Source organism: Gossypium arboreum, chromosome 3 (assembly GCF_025698485.1).
Source record: "Gossypium arboreum isolate Shixiya-1 chromosome 3, ASM2569848v2, whole genome shotgun sequence".
Lineage (NCBI taxonomy): Eukaryota > Viridiplantae > Streptophyta > Magnoliopsida > Malvales > Malvaceae > Gossypium > Gossypium arboreum.
In genome coordinates this window covers 125,767,423-125,793,863 of record NC_069072.1, presented here as the reverse complement: position 1 = coordinate 125,793,863, position 26,441 = coordinate 125,767,423, and the positions used below count along the sequence as shown (strand labels likewise).

The window sequence follows — 26,441 nt, the reverse complement described above, 5'->3', positions numbered from 1 at the left end:
AATCATTTTCCAAGTCTTTGTGACATTTGATATGTACTTGCTTCATTTCAACAATGTGATGTGCTCTCGTTTGATTCATTTCAACAATGTGATGTGCTCTAGTTTGATTTCAAAATTCCTCTATTTTCTACAACTTCTTTAAATGATAAATATGAAGTACCATTTACGGTTAAAAAATCTTGAAATAAAGTTGGACCCGTACCATGATTCAACAATAATCTAAGGTAGAATTTTTCACCTTCTAGATTAGCACTATTTATATGATCAATGAACTCTCTACTTCATTAATCTCTCCATTCTTGTGTTTTCTTATGGGTAAACTATCAAAATAGTAACTTTTATTTGTCTTAAGTTACATTTTAGTCACTTATGTTTGAAATGTTGCGTTTTAGTTATTTATGTTATCATTTTGCTACGAAATGGTCACTCTGCCGTTAAGATCTGTTACCTCCCAAATGGCAGTCCGACATGGAAGTGAAAATGTATTTTAAATGCCAAAATGGATGTCTAATTGGGATGAGAAAACTTAAATTCTTTTATGAAAATAGAATACAAAATTTTGGGATGTACAGCGTGAATAATTTGGGTTTTAGGGCAAATTTTGTATTCTATTTTTATAATAAAAAAAAAAACCTTTTCTCATCCCAGCTGGACATCCACGTTGGCATTTTAAACCCATTTTAATTGCCACATCAGACTATCATTTGGGAGGTAACAGATATTAATGATAGAGTTACCATTTCGTAACAAAATGATAATATAAGTGACTAAAATGTAACATTTCAAACATAGGTGACTAAAATGTAATCCGAAGCAAACAAAAACGACTATTTTGATAGTTTATTACTTTCTTAATCCATATATAATGCTCTGGAAACTCTTTATACTCTTGCTTTGTTATGTTTTGCACATGTTGCAAAGTACTCTATGAGCATTGTTCTTAATATATGATCTTATCTCAAAACATACTCTAGATTTTGATTTTTCGAATAGCACACAATTTATTTGTTTTGAAGGTGTAAGTGTAAACTAATGACTATAGGAGATATTTCATTTAATTTAGATTCAAATCCTTCATAAAACTTCTTTTGGAGAAACCCACAATGCATCTTGAAACTGTTTTATTTCATCAACGGTATTTTCTCCATTATCTCGTGTAATTTAAACAAATTTATCATGTCCTTTATATATATACATATATTCTTTTTTATATTTTTCAATCCGATTCATTCCTCGCACATGAAACCATGACTTGTGGTTGATAAAATTTATTTTTTCGCCCCGCAGTAGGGTGTATTCGCGATCCTAACAGATTTGCCAGCAAGAACTAGCTTCCCCCTGCAACCCCAAGATCTTATCGAATTCCAGCTTTTGTTACCAAATGAGTAACTTGTCAGGGTGGAACGATTGATCTTTTATTTTATTAAAAATAAATAATATAAATCGAGGCCAATGGCTATAAGGTTCTATGGTGTAGTGGTTAGCACTCTGGACTTTGAATCCAGCAACCTGGGCTCGACTCCCGGTAGGACCTTTTATATATATAGTTCACTTCTATTCCGCATCTCCAATAATTTAGAATTTTTCATTTATGTTGATATAGATATAAGTTGTATCCAACCAACATCTCCAATTATTTCGATTCCGAGTGAAAGTTAAGTTTTAATTCATAAAATTTTATTTATATTTGTATAAAGTATTGAGTGCAATGATTAGACACATTATATTTTTAAGGAAGAACATGGTTTGAATCTTGAAGACAATATTGTTGAGAAAAGTAGCCACAATCCTTGAACATAGACTATAGCACGACAAGAGAAATATATAAATTAACAAAAATATTTTTGGATTTGATAAATTCATGTAATTTAAAATATTCATTATTTTATAGGACTTGATTAATACATAATTGAACTTATACATAATCAAAATTAAGCATTAATTTTAACTTAATATCCAAAGTGTAGTCATTCTCGAATTTAGGTCATACAGAAAAATTTATTTGTGTTATCTTTACTAAACAATTCTAATTTGATCTATCAAATGTGAAATAATATAATTCAAAGTGTATTTAGCAGCTAAGAAACAATCCTACATTCTATATGAAAACAACTCTTCAATCGGTATGAAATGATCTAAACCTAATAATGCTTGAATCTCATTTCTGATTTGAAAATTTACAGCTTTCATAAATTTGAACCAGCATGCAACAAATTAGTTAGCTGTTTCTAGCACTATCTCTTCGATCTCGTCCACGCAAGAGTTTAGTGATAATATCGACGACTTAATATATGAATGTATATCCAACATTCAATTTGAAAGGGTATCAAACATTGTTAGAGAAGCAGCTCCTTGTACTATGTTCGATGAATCAGGCACTAAATAATAAGTGATCGTCCTATTCTTTTTATTGATAAAGAAATTTTAGGAAGGGTTGCGCCAGGGAAACTGAATCAAGTTGCTTAACTATGAGTAGACAAGACAGAAGGACATCGAATTTGAGATTTTCATAATCATTTGCTCCATGAAAGGCAAAGCAAACAGCTACATCGAACACGTACATGTTCCCTTTTTTCCAGTTTTTTTTACGTATACTCACGTTTAAATATGTGTAAATGACTTATAACTTGTTTTATCATTACAAACTTTTTTAATAATTGATAACGGCAAATCATTTTGTTGTAATCAATAAGTAGAAGATTAAAATACGTAACAACATTTTATGATTATGGTTAATATTTTAACATTTAACAATAATTTATTTTGTTATTACAAATTTAATTAATAATTCATAACGATAAATCGTGTCGTTGCAATGAATAAATATAAAATTAAATTAAGTAATAACATTTTAAGGCTATTACTAATATTTTAGCGTTTAACAACTCTTCTAGTCGTTACAAATTTCATTAACAATTCACTTTGTTGTAACAACATTTTAAGGTTCTTACTAATATTTTAAGGTTTAGCAACAACTTGTTTAGTTGCTATACCTTTTACTAATAATTCATCACGACAAATCGTGTTGTTACTATTAATAGAAAGAAAATTAAATTACACGACATATGTTAAAGTCATTGCTAACTTTATAATATTTAGCAATAATTTAATTTAGTTATTGTAATTAGTATTTTAAAAATTAAATTTAACATCTACAAAATACTCATTTTTCTTGTAGTGTATACGAGAATAACCAATCATCTGCCGAGTTTAATGTCTTTGAAACAATGGCCAAAACTGTGAATTCTAATGTCAAAAGTTTCCATAGTTTTCATGCATAATTAAAGGGTCCACCCTAAATAAGAAAACTAACATACATCATCATATAGGTTGTGGACATTTAACAGAAAAGGAAAGGCAGCGGTTTTCCACCATAAGAGGAGGGGGGGGGGTAGTTGCTGGTTTTGCAAATTGTTTAGCTGACAAAGACAATTCATCAATGCAGTAAGGTCCACTTCGGTTTTATTATAATGGGACACAAAACCAATAATATCTAAAATGTAGCGGAGAGCATTTTGATGCCATGTATTTCATCAATAATTTATCCACTGCCATGTCCACCAGGGCGGCATGCATGCAGTTGAAACCAAGTTGACGAGTACTGAATGTTGTCTTCGTGGCTTGCACTTGTTTGAATTTTCCAAATCTGTGTTTTTCTCATGGAAGCAATTTTCTGTATTGGAGAAGTTGCAGACAAGTCAAATGTGCAGAAGAAGACAAAGCATTAAAACCAAAAAGCTTATGTCTGTTTTTCGAAAGGTGACATTTAATAAGTTAGGGTTGAAATTGTTGGGTTTTCTAACACTTTCTTCTATTAGCAAGTTTCCCTCCATTAACAAGTTACAATCCTTTCCTATATAAAAAGAAAAGGTTGTCTGATACAACAAGATGCAAGATCTTTGTTAGTGATTGACTGTTAAGGAAAAAAGTGGTTAATGGTATATTTAAGGACAAGGCTGTGCAGTTGAAAAGATGCTCATAATTGAATGTATTTGATCTGCTCTGATATATTGTTTTAAAATGGAGAATTTAAGAAGTGACAATATGTTTTTCTGTTTTGCTTTGGAATCATAAATTCGTCATCATTATGTAATAATCTGACCAATCTTTTGCTCTTATAATGAACATCTAAACTAATTGCAGATAATCAAAGAGTCAAGTAAATGTCCTTAGATATATGCTTATTTTCGAAGTTTCTTCCAAGTAATATTGATTTCCTATCCAAAAACAAACCAAAAATGGAGAAGACCTGACTCTATCCAGGTACCATCCATTTTAATTCGAAAATCAAAAGATACCTGAAGTTAATTTTATATCAAAAATGGATTGTCATAAAATTTTACCGTAGGATTGGACGTACATTAAATCATTTCAAACCAAGTAGCCAGTGGAAGGCCTCGGTAGATAAACACACCCGTGTATATACAGGCAAGCACGCGGTATCACATTAATGTTAACCACTATATAAACAAGTGGGTTCATAAAGCACAACTTCAGCCTAAAACAAACTTAGTTCTTCCTCACACAGTGCTTTATTATATGGAAGAAAAGAGCATGAAGAAAACATATACAACAAGGAACAACAATAAACATAGCATGGAGAAGCCAAAAGGCTTGCATGAAGCAGCTGCAGCGAGTAAAAAATCTCCGAGAAACAGTTATGATATTGAAGTTCATCCAATCTCCTTTCATGGGTGTTCAGTGTTGTGGGATTCTGATTCAGATTTAGGAAGTAAAAGTAGGGAGAAGAAAGCTTATCCATTGCCACAGCCTTCAGCTTCTTCATGTAGGGCATCAATGGAGTCCCATCAAAGGGGTTCAAGTTTTGGTTCAGAAAGGGTGTCAGTTTCAAGTTTTACCTCAAATGAATCTTCTTCTTCTTCTGATGATGATGATGATATTCATGGGGATTTCAGTTCCTTCAGGTTTGTAGCTTATATTCTCAAGTTCCTTAAAAAACTTGTTTCATCTTCTGTTTTGCTCATGAAGATCAAATAATAACTATCTGATACAGATTTTAGTGAAAATTCCATAAATTTCCACTCAATACTGGTTTGATTTTCAGAAAACTTCACCCTCTTTGTTTTATATTTCTTTATCAAATTATATACAACATTAAAAATAATGAAAATATTGAATTATTATAAAATTAAATTATATTTAAATTTTAAGTAAATTTAGGCATTTTAAACTAAAAAGAAATTGATTAAAAATTAAAGAAAAAATGATAAAATGAATTGCTACAATGTTACAGTAAACAATCGAGTATATTTAGCATAAAAATTATTAACAAAAACAAAAAGTAAAATAGAAGATATAATTATCATTTATGACAAATTATTTAACATATAATTTATAATTTAAGTGCCTGAAAAGCTATGTGCAGAAATGTGTCGGTTATCATCTACCAAACTTGTAATACTAATTAATGTATTTTCTTTTGCCTTAATGAAGAAAAGGCAAATATAATAGCTGGATATTTTATACCGTTCATCTGGTGGTTCCCCTGTTGTTAACATCATTAAAGCTACGGTGCTCACATGATTCTTTTAGAAAATATTAATATAAAAACTCTGATATATAAGTGACATAGTTTATGATTTGGTTGTAGAGTATATGAAGAAAATAACAGCAACTTATGGTCAAAAGGCTCAAATTCAGGATCAAAAGCTTCGTATATGCATCAATCACCTCGATATCTGTCACCATGGGATGCCAGTTTAGAATCCCCAACTGAGAAACATCCATGTCATCGTCTTCCCCTTCCTCCTCCTACTTCACCTAATAAACCTCCAACGAAATCTCCATCTAAATGGAAGAAAGGGAAGCTTCTAGGAAGAGGGACATTTGGACATGTTTATGCTGGATTTAATAGGTAAAATATTTGATATAATTTCATTGCCCTTTCATATGAATGAATTCAAAAGAAAAAGCTTTATATATTACTTTTTCCAACAGTGAAAATGGAACAATGTGTGCAGTGAAGGAAGTTAAGGTCATTACAGATGATCAACCATCAAAAGAATGTCTCAAACAACTGAACCAGGTTGGTCTGGTTTTTACAAAATCTCAGTGTCTTAAAACATCGTTTCTTTCATGGCAATGTTTGGGGGTTATTGATTAGAATCTCTTTCTTCTAATGCGAAACAGGAGATATCCTTGCTTAGTGAGTTGTCTCATCCAAACATTGTCCAATATTATGGGAGCGAACTGGTTCGGCTTGGCAGCCTTTACATGTCTATTAATCCAATTTGTTTACAAGTTTGGTCAATAAGTTGAAACAATCCAAGTTTAATTTATGCAGGGATCAGACAAGCTTTCGGTTTACTTGGAATACGTTTCAGGGGGTTCAGTACACAAATTACTAGGTGAATATGGACCATTCAAGGAACCTGTTATCCGAAGTTACACAAGGCAAATACTCAGTGGCTTGGCTTACTTACATGCAAGGAAGACAGTACATAGGGATATCAAAGGAGCCAACACACTGGTAGCTCCTAATGGTGAAATCAAGCTTGCTGATTTTGGAATGGCTAAACATGTACGGATTTAACTATTAACATTGTGTTTTTAGTAAGGGAAGATGTTTCTGATGAATTTGTGTTTTAAAATCCAGATGACATCTTGTTCTTCAATGCTTTCTTTTAAAGGAAGCCCTTATTGGATGGCACCAGAGGTACCTATTCTTCCATATCTATTTTATACAATTTTTCTCCCATGTTTTAGAAGTTGTTTAATCTTAACATCCACTGATCTTTCCAGGTTATCATGAATGCTCATGGATATAGCTTAGCTGTTGACATATGGAGCCTAGGGTGTACAGTTCTTGAGATGGCGACATCAAAACCTCCCTGGAGCCAGTACGAAGGGGTACGAGCGCCGTTATCACCGATATTTATTGTAATTGATCATGATGACATCCATTGCAATTATAACCAAGACCCCTAAATTTTGTTTATTTTTGTTTATGTCGTTTTTAAACCAGGTTGCAGCCATATTTAAGATAGCAAACAGTAAGGGTTTTCCAGAAATCCCTAATAACCTTTCAAAGGATGCTCAGAATTTCATAAAGCTTTGCTTGCAAAGGGAACCAACTGCACGCCCTACAGCACTGCAACTGCTTCAGCATCCCTTTGTCCAAGACCAATCTATGGTGGAACCAACAAAATTCAATTTGGTTGATGATAGAAGAAGACCTTCAAAGGGCTCATGGTAACTGCTAAACATCTCATGATCTTGTCCTTGTCCGTACTTATAGTTGTCCCACAAAAAGCGTCTCACAAGCAGAAGAGTAAATTCATCTAACTTTGAAATCTTGTCATTGATTGCAGGGATGAAATATCACTTGCTTCTTCTTTACCCGAATCACCTTGCTGGAACTCGACTCAACAATTTAAATCAGCTTGCGGAAGCTCTCATCGTTCATCTTATCAAACATCTTATTAGTTGGTTTCATTCAGCATCAATGGAGAAATCCCCTGGGATCCCACACGTTATGTAAGTAAAGTAGAGGCATTATGTTTGAAATTTTCCAGAGAGGTGAGAAGCAAGAAATGAGGTGATAGATTGGCTTGTGAATGTCAACTTTGAAGATGTAAAGTAGATTGCTTGTACATATTAGGAGGTTTTGTATTTGTTAATATAATTATTTGTTTTCGGAAATGAATTATATGCATCAAAATAAGTAAATTTATGAATCAAAGTTTATGCTATTGGGATTAGCTAGGAGTCAAATTGTAGCATTTATTTTGGGACAACTTTAGAATGAAACAAACCTACCTAGACCTGAAATAGTACTCCAACCGCCTTTGATTTCATCCAACCACTATTTTGATTAATTACATTATTTTAATAAACTTAGTTATAATATATTAATATCTATTTTGATATCTGCATTTCTTTTTTATATTCGAACTTCACAATTATATTTATTTTTATCCTTCAACTTAAAAAATATAAAAAATTAATGATGATGTAAAATAATTTTAAAGTGTCACACACAGTGTTCTAATAACCAAACCTAAGGGTGTTTATAGTTTCGTTAAAATCGAATTAACTAACCGAACTGGCCTAATTCGGTTAATCGACCGATAGACGAATTTAGTTTGATCGGAGATCGATTAATGATTTTTTTCTTAAATTTTAATTATTGGTTAATTTGATTCATAATCAGATAATTAATCGAATTAACCAATTAATAGAAATAAATAATCCATTTGGAACATTACATAAATCTTGAAAGTTAACAATTGTCAACTTTCAGGATTTATCAAATGTTCCAAATGTTTTATTTGTTGTTTTCGCTTCTATTTAAAATTTTTGAACTATTAAAAAATAAATATTAACAACGTATTTTTAATATTTTATACTTATTTTAATCGAAGACAAAAAATATGAATTTCAATTAATTCAGTTAACTAACTAAATTAACCAAAATATTTTAGTTCAGTTTAATGTTTTTAAAAAAAAATCATTCCAATTAACGGTTAAAGAATTTTACATTTCCAGTAATTTGGTCAATGGTTATTTGGTTTGGATATTAACAAACCAACCGTTTGAACATTCCTAACTAGACCAATAATTGAACCAATCAAACTACTAATTTTTTATATACATATATTTGATCGATTCAACTGTTAAACCAACAATAATTAATAATTAATAAAATTTTAAAAAATTATTAAATCGGTTCAACCTGTTCAGTTATTAGTTTTTGTTTCAATTTTTTTTTATTGATTTCGAGCAATTTCTAATTCAATCGATTTAAACAAACCCTTTGTTTGAACCAGTGTACCAATCAATTCTCAATCCAATCAATCCGATCAACCGACCAATCTAGTCATATTTCAAGAACAATAGTTACAACATCAAATGTTAACGTTAACGGAATCAAATCCCAAAGTGATCTAAAAAAAATTCAAATACTAAAGTGGACATAATTGGTAAATTCAAAGTCCAAAATTTATTTCATCCTAAATATTTATTAAAAATATCAATAAATCCATATTATTATAAATATACCCTAATCCTAATACATAGCAGTACTAATACTAAGAGAAAAACAATATGTTCACTAATATCATACTACCTTGGCTGAAACGCAATTAAAAATATGCATGTACACCACCAGTTTTATAAGCTAAATTCTTCAGATTAATATACTTAATCCATGTTCAATACATAGCCAGTCACAGACATACCTGAATAGAGATGTGCTCCTCCAAAAACCCTCTAAATAAAAATCTTAAACAAAATTTGACATATTCGTATCTGAAACTCACACCCGAATACCCGCATCTAATGGTCATACCCAAGTAATACAAAGCCAAATTTACAACTGAGTTCATGTCCAGCTGATCAAAACAACGAAAGATCGTAAAAGAAAAGAAATGGTATATGCACTGACATTAGTTTTTAGCCCCAAATCAAAATGAATAATCCTGCAAATCCGTTTTTGAGTCACTCAATTCCACATCAGCTAAGCACTCTTCTGCAGTAAGAGGAGGAAGTTGCCTGGTTTTCCGTTTTAAATTATGCTTGTGCCACTCACTCCTAAAGTGATCCCTGTACTGTTTGGAATCCCCCACAAATGCATTGCATGTGCTGCACTTATGTTGCTTTGCCTCCCCTTCAGCATTCCCATTTCCTGAATAGATGGTATGCTTTTGTATTTTCTCACTTAGTTGGATAACTGAATCAGAAGATTCTGGGGGTAAACGTGATGATGCTGACTCGGCCGAATCCTTGGGCAGCTGTGATGATATATCCTCATCATCGTAATTATCCACTTGCGTATCCCCCTCGGCATGTACAGACACTGAAAGTATTTCCAATCTACCCTGTAAATTCCTCACAAGGGAGTCACATTCTCGGAAAAGCCCTGGTTCTATTTCACAAATCTGAAAAACCAGCAAACAAGAGCTTAAGTACTTGAAAAAGAAAACCCTAAGATAAAAGGAAAAGCACACAGTTAAATAGATATCAACAGCCAGCTCAGTCACTTGGATAAACTAATTTAATCCCAAAAGTATTAAGTAATGATAAAAACAGAAGTGACAGACATGTAAACATAATGGTGCTAATTAGAAAGTTCCAGATATGCTTCTCAAATGTACTGATGCACATATAACTTTAGTGTCTATGACCACTCGAGTGAAGGTCAATCAGAAATTATGGGTGCAAGAAGCATGGAACTAAAATAAGAGTAAAATTCCCAATCGGGTACAAGCTTCTACCTGCTTGACAAAGTTTATGCTCATGCATGGTTAAATATGCCTTCACATTATTTGGCTTCAATCATGTAGTTATTAAAATCAACAAAAATCAAAATTAACAAAAAAAAAAATGCATCAACACTATTCAAGCATCCTTGCTTGACAAATTATCCTAACTTCCAATTTTGATGGATTCAATTCGTGACATTCACATAACTAGCGAAAAAAATGATGCTTGAATAACTACCCAAATGGAGCATCCAGGCAAATACCTTTAAATATATCAGTAAATAATGCTAAAAATGTGGTGAACTTATAACCATTGTTAAGAGAACATTGATAAAATGACTAAACCAAGAGTGAATGCTTCCCCTTGAGGAAACAGAGGATGCAGCTCACTTACTACTGACAGCTGAGTTCCGGATTCATCTTTTGAAACAATGGTAGCACCCCATTCATTCAGCTTCTCACAAAGAGAATGAAAGTTCTGTCCAGGAACTATGAGTCGTAATCTCATGGGCGACCGTTTTATGGGGAAGTTATTCTGAAGCTGACGAATAACCTCTAGAGCCTGAGAAATATAAACCATCAGGCAAAGAAGAAAACACAAAAAGCTATCATATTATACATGAAATTCAACTAAAAGAATACAACTCCAATGAACAACTTTATGTCAGGCATAACTACGCACATCTAAATATGAAGTAAAGCAAAAATAATATATCTGATGCTAAATCAATTGGAGAAGCATTACTCAACATGGCATGAAAAATTCCATTGAACAAAGAAGATTCATCAGTTTCTTTTGCTAATCCATAACTAAATACTTCAACAACAACAAAAAAAACGACCTGCTTTTTGGAACTACTATTGGGATCAACAGCGAAATGAATTTCATGCATTAGTCTCTCAATCATACTAATGGTGTAAGGGCGATGAGTTTCAGGATTGATGGTTTTTTGCATGACAATCGTCGCTATATCCCGAAACTGACTCGAAAATTGCGATTCCCTTTCCTTCCCAGCAACTTGTAGCTCCCCTTTCTCCAAAATCTACCACCCAAACAAAAACCCACAATCAGCAAACAGAGAATTAACCAATAATAGTTTTATCTTAGTAAAATAATTGAAATTTTAGAATTACCTCCAAACAAATTTTAGTCTGATCATCAGTCCCAAAAGCAGCAACCAAATCTTTGGTCTTAGCAAGAACCCCTTTCGAAACATTGGAGTAAACCGTGTGGGACTGTAGAACCTCGTCCACATCTTTCTCGCTGTTGCAATAAAATTCTTTCCCTTTTTAAAAAAATTTAATCAAAATTCAATAACAACAATTAGTAAGTGAAATTTGGAAACAAAAACTTACACCCGGGAACGCCATGAGAGGACTTTGTTTTTGTAGCAAGCGATTTCAAATCGCATCCCGTGTTTCTTCAAACGCACGACGGCCACATTCGTCAGCCGCTTTTGCCCTATCGGTTGCACCAGCGTTTTCGACATTCTTCTTTTTATCTCTCTAGCCCCCTCGCTTCTTTCCCTCTTATTATATACCAGATCTTCCAGGTAATCTTTAGGACAAATTCTGCTACCAGTCCTTATACCATGCGTAAATTTTAAATTTAATCTTTATATTTCAATTTGATATTTTTAATCGAATATATATTAAATTCTTTCATCTAAATTCTCTTATTTTTAAAATCTTATAGGTAAAAAATATTACCAGATTATTATTTTGACATAATTTTTATAAAATAATAACTATTTTAATTAATGGATTTAATTATTAACTTTTGAGATAATATTAAAATTAAAAATATTAAATTAGAGAAAATATTTAAATTCACAAATTATACTTAGTATGATATTAACATAAAAATTTAACTTATTCAATTAATTAATTAAGTTCTATCATTTAGGTTAAGAATTAAATTTCAAATTTAAAAAGTACACAACAATTAAATTGTAATTTACACATAGTACAAGGACTAACAGAAAATTTTGACTTTATATTTAAAAGCCGCAGAAGGTTAAAAACGCACCGCTTGGACCTTAAAGAAACCCGGTTCAACCCAATTCCCAATCTTAGTTAGCAATTAGCACAAGGGTTCAGACTATTTTCCATTACTCTACTTTTCCAATTCCATTCTCTGCCGAATTGCCCATATTTGTTAAAAGAAAAAATAGAAAAAGAAAAATATTGTTTGGGTTCCCAGAAAATTAGAGAGAAACTAAGCAGATTTGTTTTTTTAAAGAAGAAAATGGCGTCTCTAAAGGAAATGAGTGAAGAGGCAATTCCAGAGGAGGAAAAGAAGGAGAGGTCTAATTATTTTGATATTTATGGACCTCAAGTACTCTCCCTTTTTCTCTTGCTTTCAAGTTTTATGTACAGAATATATTGATTATCTTTAGTATAATGGGGGAATGGAATGAAACTTGAAGCCTTCCCTTTTGCAGGCAAAAGCAGAACTTGTTTTCAAGACGCCAGAAGCTGACAGTACTTTGAATTTGCAAGTAAGTTTCTTAAAACTGACGTTATGAGGGGGAAAACCATTATTTATACTCTGAGAAACATAGTTGAACTTTGGGGATTTTTGTTTTGGTACCAGGATGTTCAAGGACTTGTTACCTGGGTTCTTGCCGATGGATTCATGCCTTCCTGGGTCTTTATTAAGGTAAAGAATATAATGTTATGTATTAAACTTTATTATTGGTTTCCTCATTAATGAGTGGAACAAAGTCTTTCATTATTGGGTTTTATAAAAAACATGTTCTTGTTTTACATTGTTTGCAGAATAAGCCGCTGATACCGAAAGTTGTTATGCTTTATGTCCCTGGCTTGGATGCAGCTTTGTACATAGCTCAATCCATGAAACTTTCTGGTTTTAAACAAAGTTGTGGCAATCCTCGGGCACTTTTAGCACTTAGGTTCGTAATGATTTTGTTTCTGCATTTCCTGTCTATGATGCAATGTGCTGTGTTTATGAGTTCTGTTGTTTTTATAGTTGTGTATCAGATGGGATGCAAACAATAGACGCACTCCTAACGTGCAAAGTGAAGAGAAAGAGAAATGTAATTGATTCAGCAAGGGATGTAAGCCAATCAGCTGAACAAGGTGCAAAATCCGTCTTTGCTTGGTCTACTTCTTTGTTTGCATAAATTTCTTACTTGTATGCTGGAATTAGGTGCTTGACAGGGTTAGTTGATTTTCGTTAGAGGATTGCTAGTCCAACTTGTGTGACTAGAAAAGAAAAGCTTTGGGGACCTTAAACATGTGCCATGTACTCTTCTGGTGGTCTTAACTAATTTTCATTGAGACAGAATGAAGGTATTTCAGCTGTTCCACACTTGTTGATAAATGGTGTTCCCAGTTCTTTACTATTCACTCAGAGTTGGGCTGCAATCCTTAAATCATGTTGGTTATTTATCATATCAAATAAGGTTATTGGGAGTGTAAATTCTCTGTGAGAAAGAAAATATTCAAATAAGTAGAAAGGCAAATTCGTAAACAATTATGTTCTGTTCCAGTTTACTTTTCATAATTGTAAAATCAAAATCATAGTAATCATTCACTGTCTTGATTAAGATTTTTTCTTTATAATGTCTACAATTATCAAAAAGTTATATTTAGGAGATGAGATGGTTCCTATTATGTTGCATAGGTTATGTTGCCACTTGGCAATCCTTTTGTTGCTTTCAGCATCACAACATTACAAGGTTTTGCTTAGTAACATCTTAACTTATTTGCGGATTTTTACCAACGCAATAACCTGTTGATTATAAAATGACATCTTTATGCAGAAACATCCATCTCTTCAATGGACTCTGCAGAAATCTTGAAAGACATTCCTTTCCCCATTTCATATTATACGCTTACAGCAAAGGAACTAGAAGACAATGGATTTTGTTATGATCAACCAGGTTTGCTAAATGTTTTCTCTGACTGTTACATATACTTTTCTTAGCATCTTAATCTTGCTTCTTCATTGTTCAAATGTCCTTGGTTCATTCTTGGATTTGTTACATGTAGGTTTTCTTCCTACTCGTCCTGCTCCTGATGGATCTTCTCCTTATGAAATGTTGGCACTTGACTGTGAAATGGTAAATCCTGTGTGTTAGCTTATGACTAGATCATGATGTCTTTTTGCTTCTTTATTGTGAAATAAGATAAAATCATGTAAACTATTAGTTGGAGAATGTACAGTGACAAGATATTGTTGCTTTCTACTGAAGAAGTTAGATAAAATCCTACATAAAGCTTGAGAGCTTTGCCTAGAATTTCCTTGGTACACTAATTTTCTCTCCAGACCCACCTGTGGCTTAAAACGTTCATCTCTGATCTGAATTTATGTGATTGTTTGCTCAAGTAGAAAATAAATTACTATATACTCTGGACAATTGCGCTTCTTACCTTCTGCTCTGGCTATTAAGTTTTCTTGTATTTATGTAGTTAATTCTGTGTGCTCATCATGATGGACTTTGTTTTCTTTCTCTTATTTTTTGTCTGCTTACGTTAATGCAGTGTATAACAAGTGAGGGTTTTGAGCTTACAAGAGTGACCCTGGTTGATATTGAAGGACAGGCATGTTGAATGGAATCTTTTCTCTCTTTTCTTTTTCTTTTCTAATATTTCTTATCAGTTTCCTAGCCAACTATTTGTCAGTTTCTTTTAGATAATTTTGCTAGTGGCCTATAATTGGCATTTAAGGCATACAAATAATACTCCTATATCTTTTTAATGAACTTTTACTCCCATAAGAAAGATGGAAAAAAAAGAAAGAAAAGAGTAAACCATCTTTTTATTGCTGCATCATGTAAATGATACAACACATTTACTAGATAAATTGGCTAAAAATGAAATGATTTTTGTTGACAGGTTGTACTGGATAAATTGGTTAAACCATCAAACCGTATCACCGATTACAACACAAGGTAAATGGTATTTGGAACTGTTGAAGTTAGGTCCAAGTAGAGTTTCATGAAAACTATATTTCTTTTGTCTACTATCTCTTAATGTTATTCAAGCAAAAGGAAAAAAATCTCTTAGTTGGTCAAGTTTATGCCGTTTTTTTTTTTTTTTTTTTTTGTGTTTGTGTTTGAAAAAATTTCCCATGCTTCGAATCGTTCAACTCAATTTGTGTTGACAGATTTGAAATCTTCAGTCATCCAACTCTGAGATCACTCTCCCTGTCTCTAGGCATACACTTTATTATCTCTTATCATTAGGTCAATTTCATAATTTTGTTTATTTCTTAAGCAGGTTTAGTGGAATCACACACGAGATGTTGAGTGGAGTGACTACAACTCTTCAAAATGTTCAGGTTCATCTCCCTTTGTTGACTATCACTAATCATTGTCGTTATATTTTTACTGCACTATTGTTGAAATAATGTTCCATTAAAAAAAAGCTCATGTACAAATTATTTATATTTTCTTCCTGTTTTCAGGAAGATTTTCTGACACTGGTTCACAAAGATACCATCTTAGTTGGGCACTCCTTGGAGAATGACTTATTAGCTTTGAAAATTTCTCATGATCTGATAATTGATACATCTGTAATATACAAACACCCTCGCGGTGGATCTTATAAAAGTGCTCTTCGAGTTCTTGCGAAGAGATTTCTTTCTCGGGAAATACAGCAGTCGGGGAGTGGACATGATAGCATTGAAGATGCAAGAGCTGCTATGGATTTGGCTCTGTTAAAGATTAGAAATGGCAAGTACTTATTTTCTTTGCATTCACATTGATTAGGTTCTTTTACGTCAAGAACTCAGATATACCTTGCATCAAGGTTTATCATATGATTATCTTTTTTATAATGTAGAAACGCATATGTAAATTCTTATACTGTCTTTGCTTCTTGTGTTAGGACCTGATTTTGGTTCGCCACCATCCTTTATGCGTAGGAAGCTCCTTACACTTCTGGGTGATTGTGGCAAGACCTCCTCTTTCATTGATGATGTTTCCATAGTGAAGCGATATGCTTCTGAGTCATCCCATGCAATCCCAGTTTGCTCTGATGATGAAGCACTTTTAAAGGCTAGAAAAGAGGTAAGGCTTCGTTATATTGCTTTTCTGGTATACCTTCTTCTATCCAAGCTTGCTTATCAACTTCGTACATTTATCTGTTGTGGCAGGTCAAGAATGACCGTGTTCACTTCGTCTGGACACAATTTTCAGAATTGAATTCCTATTTCAGAAAACAAGCTGAGGATGACGTAAAGTTGAATGGAAAGCTTGCAGAAATGATATCATTGCTTACATGTGATAAGAAACCTGCCAAACACAAAGGAGTAAAATACAATATTTCAACTGAGCTAAAGGAAATTTTAACACGCATCGACGCTAGGGTTCGTAGTCTCCACACTGCATTACCCACTAACTCGATGTTTATAATATGCACCGGACATGGGGACATAGCCATTGTTCATAGGTAAGTTTTACTTAACCTGTGTCACGCATACACTATGCAGTATACCTTTCTCTCTCTTAAATCTTTTGAATAATGTTACCCTGATCCATTTGTAAGTATTCAATTACTGTTGCATAAATATGGTTTGACATCAATGAGATTTTAGTTACCTGGACTTGAAGGTGAGTGTCGCACCTAAATATGTTTCCAGAAACGGGTCTGCTCAATTTTTCTAAGTTTTTTCATTTATTTAGAGGATTATATCCTTGTGTTCATGTCCAAATATTAAGTGTCAAACATGAGTACTTTAAGAAAATTGAAGTCCTAATAACATGTCAATAATTAGCTTTCCTTTTCCCATTGAATTTTCAATCATAATATTAATTTTGGCTTGCCCTTTTTCATGTGCATGGATGAAGATTGAGGAAAATGCTGACAGAGCAAAGTGAAACAATGATTCCACGTGAGAAACTTATTAAGGTTTTGGAAGAGCTACAAGCCCAAGCTGAGGTAGCGTTATGTTTTGTTGGTATGAAGCATTAGATATACACACACACAAATTTGTCTTGCAATTTCCGAGAGCAATGAGGAATGCTCGTGTAAGTTCACAGGCTGTTACAATTTTAACAAATTACAATCATTCTTTTGATGCCGTACTGGGAAAATTTTGTAAACAATGATCAAATTTCTATACTGCTAATGGTTATTAAAAGTTTTGTGCAGTTCTCTTTTGTGTTTCTCCTTTCTTTTTCAATTTACTTGGACTTGACTCAAAAAACTTAAGCAGCTCGAGTTATTGAGGTGAACATCGTTCAAATGTTTCGAAAAACATATATTATTTAAGAAAAATGTTAGATAATTAGCAATACCTACTCTTCTCTGGAATTTTACATAAGCACAAAGGATTAAAGTCATTTTTCTGGAACAACTCTATAGTTTACAATGAACATTCAGAGCTGAACTTCCTAACTCCATGCTGAAGCAACAATCAAGCTTTTGTCTTCCCAACCAAAATGAAGTGCACCCACATCCTCCTTCAGCTTGTACCTGTCACAGTATTCCTTGATAAGCTTCTGGATTGTATCAATTACATTCGAACTCATCGGACATGACTTGAAGCCAGCCATTATCATCCTTGCCCTCCACTTCCCTGCGACTTCGTATCGTTCTATCCTTTCCTCTCCTTCACATGCAATGATGTTAACTATGTCCCGTGCCAGGCACTGTCTTTCGACGTTCATCCGATCCTGGCTCTCCCTAGGAAGGGTGGCGTCCAGGGAGTCAAAAACAGCAGAGTAGTAACTATAGGCTTCGATAAACCTTGGGAAGAATGGTGATGTGTTTGTGTTTACATCTTGCTCAACGACAGTAACAAGTTTTGGATTCATGCTCTTAACCATCCGAAGAAGCTGATCTCGCTGATTGATCGTTGAAACACTCTCATCAGGCATGTGATGGAGTTGAAACGCAAAGTTCACTATAAGTGCTTCGCCTGGCTTGCAATCCAGCATAGATGGAGCAACAAGTGAAGTCCTCGAGGGAACTGCTCGAAACTCGAAAGGTACACCGAGTATTTCTGCTAGCTTCTCAAGTCTTAGTCCGACAATTTCGAGGCCTCCATTAAGACGTTGGACTGACTCAGGGTCATCAACTCCGGTTAACCTCAAATGAGGTGGCTTACCCGGCAGCTTAGCTATTGTTTGAATCAGTGTAATATATTGACTACCTTGACTTATATCAAAATCTATTATATGTACTCTTTTCTCACCTTTAAATGCCTCAATAATTGCACCATTTGCTGCCATAAATCCAAACTTGAAACAAGGGCACACTTCAAAGAGGATTTGCATTGCTGCAAGCCTATCAGAAGAAGGGGGCTCTTTGCATCTTAAAGCTTTGTAAAGATATTTTCCGGATGCTGCCATGCGAGCTGCAAGGCCTTCGACCATGTAGGCTGCAATTCTCTGGGGCGGATCTCCTTGAATCGAGACCTTCTGGCGAAGCTCATTTATTATGGCTGAAGCTTTTTCAATGTGACCTTCTGAGAGTATAGCAGCACATTCAATCAGCATTTGCTTAGGAGTCTGAGATGACACATGTGAAACCTCTTTGTCACCACTAACGCAATCGAGATAAGAACCTGAGGATGATGACTCCTTTGGCGAGTCGTGATGAGAACCCATCCTGATAGGATCAGACCACTCACCATCTACTTCCATGCTTAGACCAGTGCCAAACATGTCATCATCCCCATCAACGTCATTATCAGCAAGCAGAGCTCTCTCCAGTTCTTGAAGCTTCAGTTTCATCTTATCCGAATCAGAGTCTAGCGTATCTGGGCTTTGGATTTCTGAGTAATCTTTTTAAAAAAAAATGGATTGGACAATATAAGAGCATTGAATTAACGAAATAGAAGACTTCAATGGTTTTAGATCAGTTACGGAGAAAAATGAACTACCTCTTATCTGGCAAGAAGAGACATCTTGTAGGCGAACTGAACTTCCAGAAATTCCAGAACTAGATGAATGTATAAGCTCATCTGTAGGAGAATCAAGGAAGTATTTCTCGTAGCTCTCGCTGCTGTAAGAATCCATAACATAAACAGACTTATGCTTATCAGAACCAAACATTCGAATGGCCATGCCAGTACTGTCACTGCTATCCTGTATTGAATAGAGCTTCGTATTTCTACATGACGCAGTAGCTGGTTCCGCAGACCTTACTAAAGACATGGTTCCAACTCTCTGGACAGTCGAATTATAAAATGGTTCCTGCAGAAAAAATCACAAATCAAACACCGATGCAAGACATGAACTCAAATAGCTTATGAGTAACATGAAATAATCTGCATCATGTGACTAATCATTGGCAGCAAGACGTGTTAGTACAAAACAAGTGGCCCGTAAGAAATGGACCATGTCACCGCAGTATTTAGATTACGGAAACCGGGAAGTTGGGATCCCTTCTTGGTCAGATCAGGCTGGACAATCACTTGTGAGTATGGTGAAAGAGTTTGGGTTTCAGCATTCTCAGACCAGAAAGATCTTAGAAAGGTTGCCATAGACATGTTTTGCTATCATCCTTAACATACAAATAACAGAGAAAGCATCGACCCGGATGAAGATCCGTCAGCAAAAAAACTCGATTTCAAGGCTCGTAAACAAGTCTACCAAATAGCTCGAAAAATGATCAAATTCAAGGTTCTGAGAACTGATTTTGAGGGAAAAAGAACAACAGGCAACATACAGGACACAGCAAAACATTCAACAATTCAAAAACAAGTTCTTGATGTTCCATTTCAGGGCTTAAAAAACTCATCAAAAAGTTCAAAAAAAGAAAGGGTTTTCCTTTACCTGATGCATGAGAAAGGTCTTCAAGAAGAAGAGGCAAAGATCATTATTTGTACAGAAAAATCCTACAATTTCAACAGATAAAATTCCAGATAAAGCTGAACTTTATAGCACTTTGCTTCAATGGAGATGAAAACGATGGGATAGACCTTGTATTCAACTAATTAAATACCAATCCTAAAGAAAATATACCTATTCCAAACACTTTAGATTATGCGGTTAGGTATGATTAAATAATCAACGAAGCACAAGGAAAAACACCCAACAAAGAAGTAAAAACAAAACCAAAATTGTAAGAAAAAAAAGAATAAACAAACAAACAAAGAATACCCAGATAAGGATATATATAATATAATAAATGGGTAACTTCAAAGGGCTACAAGAATCTGAACAGATCAATATTCCATTATGACCCAAGTTGTAATACTAAGAGAAGAAAGAGAAAGACCAGACATGAAAAAGCAAATTCAATTTTCTAGTGAGAAACTCACCCTCAAACTGAAACTGAAAGGGTGTTCTTTTTTCCTAAATTGTTTATTGTGACTTTGTGTGTTTTTCTTCTATCTCATAAAATGAAAAACAGGTTTTATTTATTTTATTTTGTTTGTTTTGTCAGAGTCTGCATGTTTATACCAACTTGTCTGACTCTGAGACGCTGTTTAGAGAGCGCAATGTGATGATGCTTTGTGGCTCTCTCTTTTTATGTGGCGCCATCATTGGCTGTTCTTTTTCTAATCATTCAATCCTCACCGTCTAATATATTTCAAACCCCCTGCACTAATATTAATATATATTAAATTATTTAATAAATGTCAATAATAATTATCTAACTATTAAAATATTTTTGTCACTTAATTTTAAAAATTATAAAATAATTACTTAACTTTTTTTTGTCATAACTGACTAAAGGCGGCAGCTTTTAAAGTTGACATAAATATTTATATATTATGCTAAATTAGTCTTAACTCTAAAAATTTTACTTTCAACATTTGAGTATCGTGTAAATTGGTTATTTTTATAGTTTTTCTTTTTTTTGTAATATATTTCACTTAAAAACTAAAAAACTAATTTTATTAGTTAAATTTAGTTGAAAATATATAAAAAAAAGTAGAAACACTCAAAATATAAGATAATAATTTTTATCTATTATTATTTTTTTAAAATTAATTCTTAATATTACAAAAAATATAAAAAGACTAAATTACGATATGTAAATATTAAGGGTTAAAATTTTAGAATTAAGACTAAATTGGTATAATTCATATATGTTGATGGCTAAATTTGTCAGTTGGTAATAAAAATAAAATTAAATAATTAAATAATTATTTTATAACTTTTTATAATTCATTGACCAAATTTTTTTACCCAATTATTTTTATTAAAATTATTAAATTATGTTATACTCATGATTTAACTGAAAGAAAAAAAATTATAAAAAATTTTAAATAGTGGTTGGAGGCTTTTTTTGTCAGCTTAAGGTTTAATGTTTAAACTTTATTATTGTTTTTTATAAAATTATTAAAAAATATATTATTTAAACCAAGTTTTTTGTTTTATTTAAAATATTTTTGTTAGACTTTCTAGTTAAAGCATATTTTTACCCTTTAATTTTGACACTTATCTAGTTTGTATTTATTTTATTTTATTAAATTGATACAAAATTTAGATTTCATCACTCACATTACTCCAAATACTTAAAAATATTAATTTTTTGATGATGTGATTGTTATAATTAATCAGAAATTAGATTTTAATTCACCTCCTAAATAAATCTAAAATAGAAAGATATTCATATTCAAATGAATATGGACATTATTTTGTTTAAATTCATTTTGAAAATTTATATTTTTTATACTTTCAAACAATAATAACATAAAAATGATATTTTCAAAAAATTTCCAAATGTTTTTAGGATTTTTAGATTTTAATTTTTTTATAATTTAGAATTTTTCTAGAATGTTTATAGTTTTATAATTTCTTATAATTTTATATAATTGTATAATTGTTTATAAATTTATATATTTTTAAAATTTTAAATCTTTTTATTTTCAAATAATGATTATTAAGTGTATTACTTTAAAGTTACCACGTATCATTATGTTATTAACGAATAGTATCACATTATCAAAACTTTAATAAGAATTAACTAAAATATCTTAAAATAATTTAATTAAATAAAATAAATATCAATTTGTAATAAATTCAAGACAAAATATACATTAACTCTTTTTCATGGGTTAAATTTTTTCATGTAAAAAATTATTTACTTTTGAGAGTTGTGTAGAACTTTTCGTTGCATCTCAAAAATATAAATATATATATATATATATATATATATATTCCATCTTGTTTCAATTCTAAGAAAATAAAATAAAATAATAAAATTTTCTTCATACGTTTTCTCAAATTCGTTTAAAATTACATCATTTCTACATTTTCAATCATGTTAGGTTGAAACACAATTAGATAAAAAAAGTAAATTTTATGAGGATAATCCGTACGGTATTTATTATACGAAAGGTGAAAAATAATGTATTCTATAATTAATTTATGATATATTTTTATATAATATTTAAAATTATTTATAATTTTTTCTAATTAATAAATAAAAGAATAACACATTTTAACACATTTAAATTTACATATTTTTACATTGATAATAATATTTATATTAATCAAATTAAAACATAAAAATAATAATAATTTTGTAGCATTAAGTTTCATAAATTTGAATCTCATTTAAAATAATAATTGTTTTACTTTTGGCGTGTAAGGTAGTCGAAACGCGTGCAAGGATAAAAAGACAGTCGTGAAAGTTCTCCACGACTCCAATATTCAATCTTCGTGGCTAAAACACGTAGTCCAGAAGGAGACGTCAGAAATAGTCAACCTCTTAACAACTTTGATGGCTTTTCCTTTTTTTTTTTCTCTTTTATATTAGTTTTTTATTCTTTTTAAATTACTTTTTGGACATTTTAGCAACATTTTATCTTTTTATTTGATCATTATCCTTATACAATTTTCAATATTTTCTTTGAACTATCTAATTTTATATTTTGATTATATTTAACTTTTAGAATATTCATGATCATTTTTAATTTATAAATAGGAAAATAATACATTTTAGCTCACTTAAATTCATGTTCTTTTACATTGGTAATAATACTAATGTGAATTGAATTAAAATTTAATCAATAAGTTTTTTTATATATTTTAATTCAAGAAAAGATAGAATTATTTTAAATTGTAAAAACTCCTTTTATTGAATATAAAAATATACATATTTCGAAAAAGAGGAGTGTATTTTAAGTTTGGGTTGACTTCAATTGCTTCATTTATGTTTATATAACAATGTCAAATTTACCATTGAAGTATAAAGAATATGCAATGTGAAATGAATCAAAACCGAGTAGTGAGCAATCATAAGATAAGAAATAGGGAGACTTTGGCTTTGAAATATAAGCCAAAGTTTAATTTGTCAAATCAAATGATTGCTGTCCTAATTCCATAGTTAAATTTACCGAGCATTATCTTGATTTTTAAAATACTGAATTTAGTAATTTTTAATTTGATTTTAGAAAACTTTGCTCTATGTTAATTTTAGAATTTATTTTCATTTTGATTTTTAAATTTAAATTTCGTATAAAAATAATAATATGATATTATAAGGTTGTGAGATGTTATCATTTAAAAAATAAAAAATAATATAAAATCTAAAAATATACAAAAAGAAAATGTTAAAAGTATAAAGAAATTCAAAATATATATTATAAAAAATCAAATTATAATTTGACAGAAACTCATAATGTTACTTCATCATACTTTAACAAAATTTAAGTTTAAGCAAAAAACTATTAAATTTTAAGATTAATGTGAACCAACAAAATTTAAAAATCAAATTAAAAACATTGTCATGAAAGCCTAAATGTTTCTTTATTCCTAAGATTTAAGGTTGTATAATTAATTTGTGTAATTAGATAATTTATGTTGTAGAAAATAGTAATTACAATTTTATAATAATTTGTGTAGTTAAATAAAAATTTATAAATTTGTACAATATGATAATGTTTTGTGTAATTGATTGATTATACAAAACATTACTAAAGATTTGATCATTTTGTGGTTGGGTAATATTTTATGTAAAATTATTGATAGAATATAATTATATGGTAATTTTTATGTCATAGTTGACACTACAATTTGTAATTACATAATTAAATAATTTATATTTTAAAAATATTAATTATTACAAAATTATTAATATAATAAAATAATTTTTAAATAAGTAACAAAAATTAAAATCAGGTCATCATATGTATTATATTAGTTAAAAAAGTAGTTTTTAATACAATTTCTAATAGAAATAACAATAAAAAAACACCAGATGAAATTTTTTAATTGTTTTAGTGCATATTTGTTAGGTTATTCCTCTTTAATACTTAACATATACTCCTTATCATCATTTGTTGGTCCTTAATCGAGTTTATTATTATTTGAATTTAAATCTATATAATTAAAATTATCAATATCTCCTCCTTCCATGTACTTTTTGAAGTTTGGATCATCACAATTTCAACTATGATTAAAGTTATACTAATGTGATGTTGCTAATATGAGAAATATTTTTTTAAAACAACAAATGTCCTTTCAATCACATTTCAAAACATTGAATGTCTTAAATTAAAGAGTCCATAATCTATCTATGGTGCTTGCGTCTGACACCATTTTCTCAAATGGTATCATACACCATCATATAGTGCAAGAAAATATTTTCTATTTGCATAATTAATATCAACCTTATAATATTTTGGTTCATAGTCCGAATAGCTCATACCTCATAGCTTTAATTATAAAAACTTAAATTTAGAGAAAACTTATACTAAATTATATCAATTTCTATAATATGTAAATTAAATATAAAAGTATATACAATTTATAATATATAACCTTTATAGAAAAATATTTTATAAATTGTCCAAACCTTTAATAACACTTCTTATAAATAATATTTTTCATAACTTTAGAAGGTTTTTTTTTATAAATAAGTTATGATAAAACAATTTTATGAATAAATATATTATTTTTATAATATATAGCATGGACATATTAATAAATTATGTCTATACTTCTTAGTCATAACTTTTCTATAAAGAAACATATATTATAACAATTTTATAATATATAAATTATTTTCTATAATAAAATTTTAACCATATCTTTAAATTTTTAGGATTTAAATATATATTTCTTTGTTATAACTTTATAAAATATATCAATTGTTTTTATAATAATTTTTAAGATTTATAATATATGAAATATTTTGGCATAACAATTCCAAATTTTCATGCGTGTTCATGCTTATAATATAATTTTTATAACTTGTATAAAAATAATTTTTTAAAAATTGGAATTGGGTGTAATTACTTGCGAATCAGTCCAATTCCCACCTCCTATAAATTGGAAGGTGTAATTAGGGTACTCCAATTACACTCAACTCGGTAAGACCCATCAATTAAAATAGATATCTAAACATGTTACTCTTGTGTAATTACAAGCAATTACACCCAAATCCAATTATTAGGTGACTTTTCAAACACTACCTTAATCAAAACTTACAAAAGTCCCTCTGCAAAAAATTATGTGGATTTAGAAAATTATGTGGATTTTTGTTGGTTGTTAGGCATAATTTTAGAGGGAATCATGCTAAAATTAGCATATGGGAAATGTATAAAAGCCTGAAAATGTAGCATGGAAGGACGCATTTGAAATTGAATTGAAAATAATTTTTTTGTAATACCCCGAAAATTTTTACAGTAAAATATTATCCGTGATATAGTAAAATAAGGAAATAAAGTGACAAAAGGGGAATTTTTGAGTGATGTCTGTACAGACCCAATATTTCCCGGGCCCATAAACAAATATAACAGCCCAATATACCCAAGCCCAAAACTAAACCTTAGCCCAACTAGTCCTAAAACTTCTCAGCCGACAAACCCTAGCCCCCAAGTTCAATCGCCCATACTGTCTGCCATCGCCCCATACCCTCGTGCCAAGGGCCAACGACGGCCTCACGTCGCCCAGATCTACGAACCCATACCCAGCGCCAACGCACAGACCCGTGCTCGACTGCAAAAGAAAACAAGCAAAAGCAGCAACAAGCCAATACAAAAGCAGAGGACAAAAATTGTTGTTTTTTTCGGCTATAAAGCCTTTGATTTTCAATTGTAAAAAAAGGAGACTACGAAGAGATTACACAAAAAAAAGAGAAATCAAATGCAAAGAAGTTGAATATTCTGCAAAGGTTGTTCCCTGTTTTCATTTTTACGCATTTATTTTCTTTTTATTTTGAAATCTATCTCAAAAACAAAAAAAAAAAAAAAAAGAAAGCGAAAGAGATCTATCTCAAAAACAAAAAAAGAAAGCGAAAGAGAGGTTTACCTTGCGAAACTAGCCGTCGCTCCCCCTTCAC

The 26,441-nt window shown here is 31.2% G+C and overlaps 4 protein-coding genes and 1 non-coding gene across 9 annotated transcripts; 3 read left to right on the top strand and 2 right to left on the bottom strand.

The window, feature by feature from the left end:
• Positions 1-1,462: 1,462 nt before the first annotated feature.
• Positions 1,463-1,534, top strand: TRNAQ-UUG (transfer RNA glutamine (anticodon UUG)). The gene has a single exon. It is a non-coding gene; the product is annotated as a tRNA-Gln (tRNA).
• Positions 1,535-4,436: 2,902 nt separating this feature from the next.
• Positions 4,437-7,702, top strand: LOC108475630 (mitogen-activated protein kinase kinase kinase 3-like). 2 transcript variants are annotated; one of them, XM_017777613.2, is made up of 9 exons: positions 4,437-4,925; positions 5,612-5,875; positions 5,959-6,046; positions 6,151-6,213; positions 6,305-6,541; positions 6,617-6,676; positions 6,763-6,870; positions 6,986-7,212; positions 7,332-7,702. In XM_017777613.2, the coding sequence occupies exons 1-9, from the start codon at positions 4,540-4,542 to the stop codon at positions 7,444-7,446; spliced, it is 1,548 nt and encodes a 515-aa protein (XP_017633102.1). In that variant the 5' UTR covers positions 4,437-4,539; the 3' UTR covers positions 7,447-7,702. The 2 variants fall into 2 exon arrangements, with proteins under 2 accessions (XP_017633102.1, XP_017633103.1); XM_017777614.2 differs by lacking the exon at positions 6,151-6,213 and having other exon boundaries at positions 4,438-4,925.
• A 1,428-nt stretch (positions 7,703-9,130) lies between these two features.
• On the bottom strand, positions 9,131-11,769 carry LOC108474437 (uncharacterized). The gene is made up of 5 exons (XM_017776356.2): positions 11,580-11,769; positions 11,358-11,487; positions 11,066-11,266; positions 10,618-10,785; positions 9,131-9,899 (listed from the first exon to the last, which is right to left on the bottom strand). Exons 1-5 carry the CDS (start codon positions 11,711-11,713, stop codon positions 9,426-9,428), a joined length of 1,107 nt encoding a protein of 368 aa, XP_017631845.1. The 5' UTR covers positions 11,714-11,769; the 3' UTR covers positions 9,131-9,425.
• A 487-nt stretch (positions 11,770-12,256) lies between these two features.
• LOC108476024 (small RNA degrading nuclease 5) lies at positions 12,257-17,344 on the top strand. Of its 2 annotated transcripts, none has more exons than XM_017778073.2 (14): positions 12,257-12,530; positions 12,668-12,724; positions 12,820-12,885; positions 13,005-13,138; positions 13,216-13,325; positions 14,012-14,131; positions 14,241-14,311; positions 14,733-14,792; positions 15,087-15,142; positions 15,471-15,531; positions 15,658-15,925; positions 16,080-16,261; positions 16,348-16,643; positions 17,042-17,344. In XM_017778073.2, the coding sequence occupies exons 3-14, from the start codon at positions 12,862-12,864 to the stop codon at positions 17,163-17,165; spliced, it is 1,506 nt and encodes a 501-aa protein (XP_017633562.1). In that variant the 5' UTR covers positions 12,257-12,530; positions 12,668-12,724; positions 12,820-12,861; the 3' UTR covers positions 17,166-17,344. The 2 variants fall into 2 exon arrangements, with proteins under 2 accessions (XP_017633562.1, XP_017633561.1); XM_017778072.2 differs by having other exon boundaries at positions 12,257-12,561.
• A 71-nt stretch (positions 17,345-17,415) lies between these two features.
• LOC108476022 (scarecrow-like protein 1) lies at positions 17,416-20,661 on the bottom strand. Of its 3 annotated transcripts, XM_053025869.1 has the most exons (5): positions 20,464-20,661; positions 19,976-20,037; positions 19,081-19,393; positions 18,391-18,981; positions 17,416-17,669 (listed from the first exon to the last, which is right to left on the bottom strand). In XM_053025869.1, exons 2-5 carry the CDS (start codon positions 19,982-19,984, stop codon positions 17,659-17,661), a joined length of 924 nt encoding a protein of 307 aa, XP_052881829.1. In that variant the 5' UTR covers positions 19,985-20,037; positions 20,464-20,661; the 3' UTR covers positions 17,416-17,658. The 3 variants fall into 3 exon arrangements, with proteins under 3 accessions (XP_052881829.1, XP_052881828.1, XP_052881830.1); XM_053025868.1 differs by having other exon boundaries at positions 19,976-20,661; XM_053025870.1 differs by lacking the exon at positions 19,976-20,037 and having other exon boundaries at positions 20,464-20,660.
• Between the last annotated feature and the right edge of the window lie 5,780 nt (positions 20,662-26,441).

Coding starts and splice junctions, on each gene's coding strand:
- LOC108475630 (XM_017777613.2), top strand. CDS start 4,540: ATGGAAGAAAAGAGCATGAAGAAAACATATACAACAAGGAACAACAAT. Junction 6,214..6,304: donor AATATTATGGGAGCGAACTG/GTTCGGCTTGGC, acceptor TAATTTATGCAG/GGATCAGACAAGCTTTCGGT. Junction 6,871..6,985: donor CCTGGAGCCAGTACGAAGGG/GTACGAGCGCCG, acceptor TTTTTAAACCAG/GTTGCAGCCATATTTAAGAT.
- LOC108474437 (XM_017776356.2), bottom strand. CDS start 11,713: ATGTCGAAAACGCTGGTGCAACCGATAGGGCAAAAGCGGCTGACGAAT. Junction 11,488..11,579: donor CTCTCATGGCGTTCCCGGGT/GTAAGTTTTTGT, acceptor TTATTGCAACAG/CGAGAAAGATGTGGACGAGG. Junction 10,786..11,065: donor ATAGTAGTTCCAAAAAGCAG/GTCGTTTTTTTT, acceptor TATATTTCTCAG/GCTCTAGAGGTTATTCGTCA.
- LOC108476024 (XM_017778072.2), top strand. CDS start 12,472: ATGGCGTCTCTAAAGGAAATGAGTGAAGAGGCAATTCCAGAGGAGGAA. Junction 12,886..13,004: donor CTTCCTGGGTCTTTATTAAG/GTAAAGAATATA, acceptor CATTGTTTGCAG/AATAAGCCGCTGATACCGAA. Junction 15,143..15,470: donor ATCACCGATTACAACACAAG/GTAAATGGTATT, acceptor TTTCTTAAGCAG/GTTTAGTGGAATCACACACG.
- LOC108476022 (XM_053025868.1), bottom strand. Junction 18,982..19,080: donor CTCTTCTTGCCAGATAAGAG/GTAGTTCATTTT, acceptor TTTTTTAAAAAG/ATTACTCAGAAATCCAAAGC.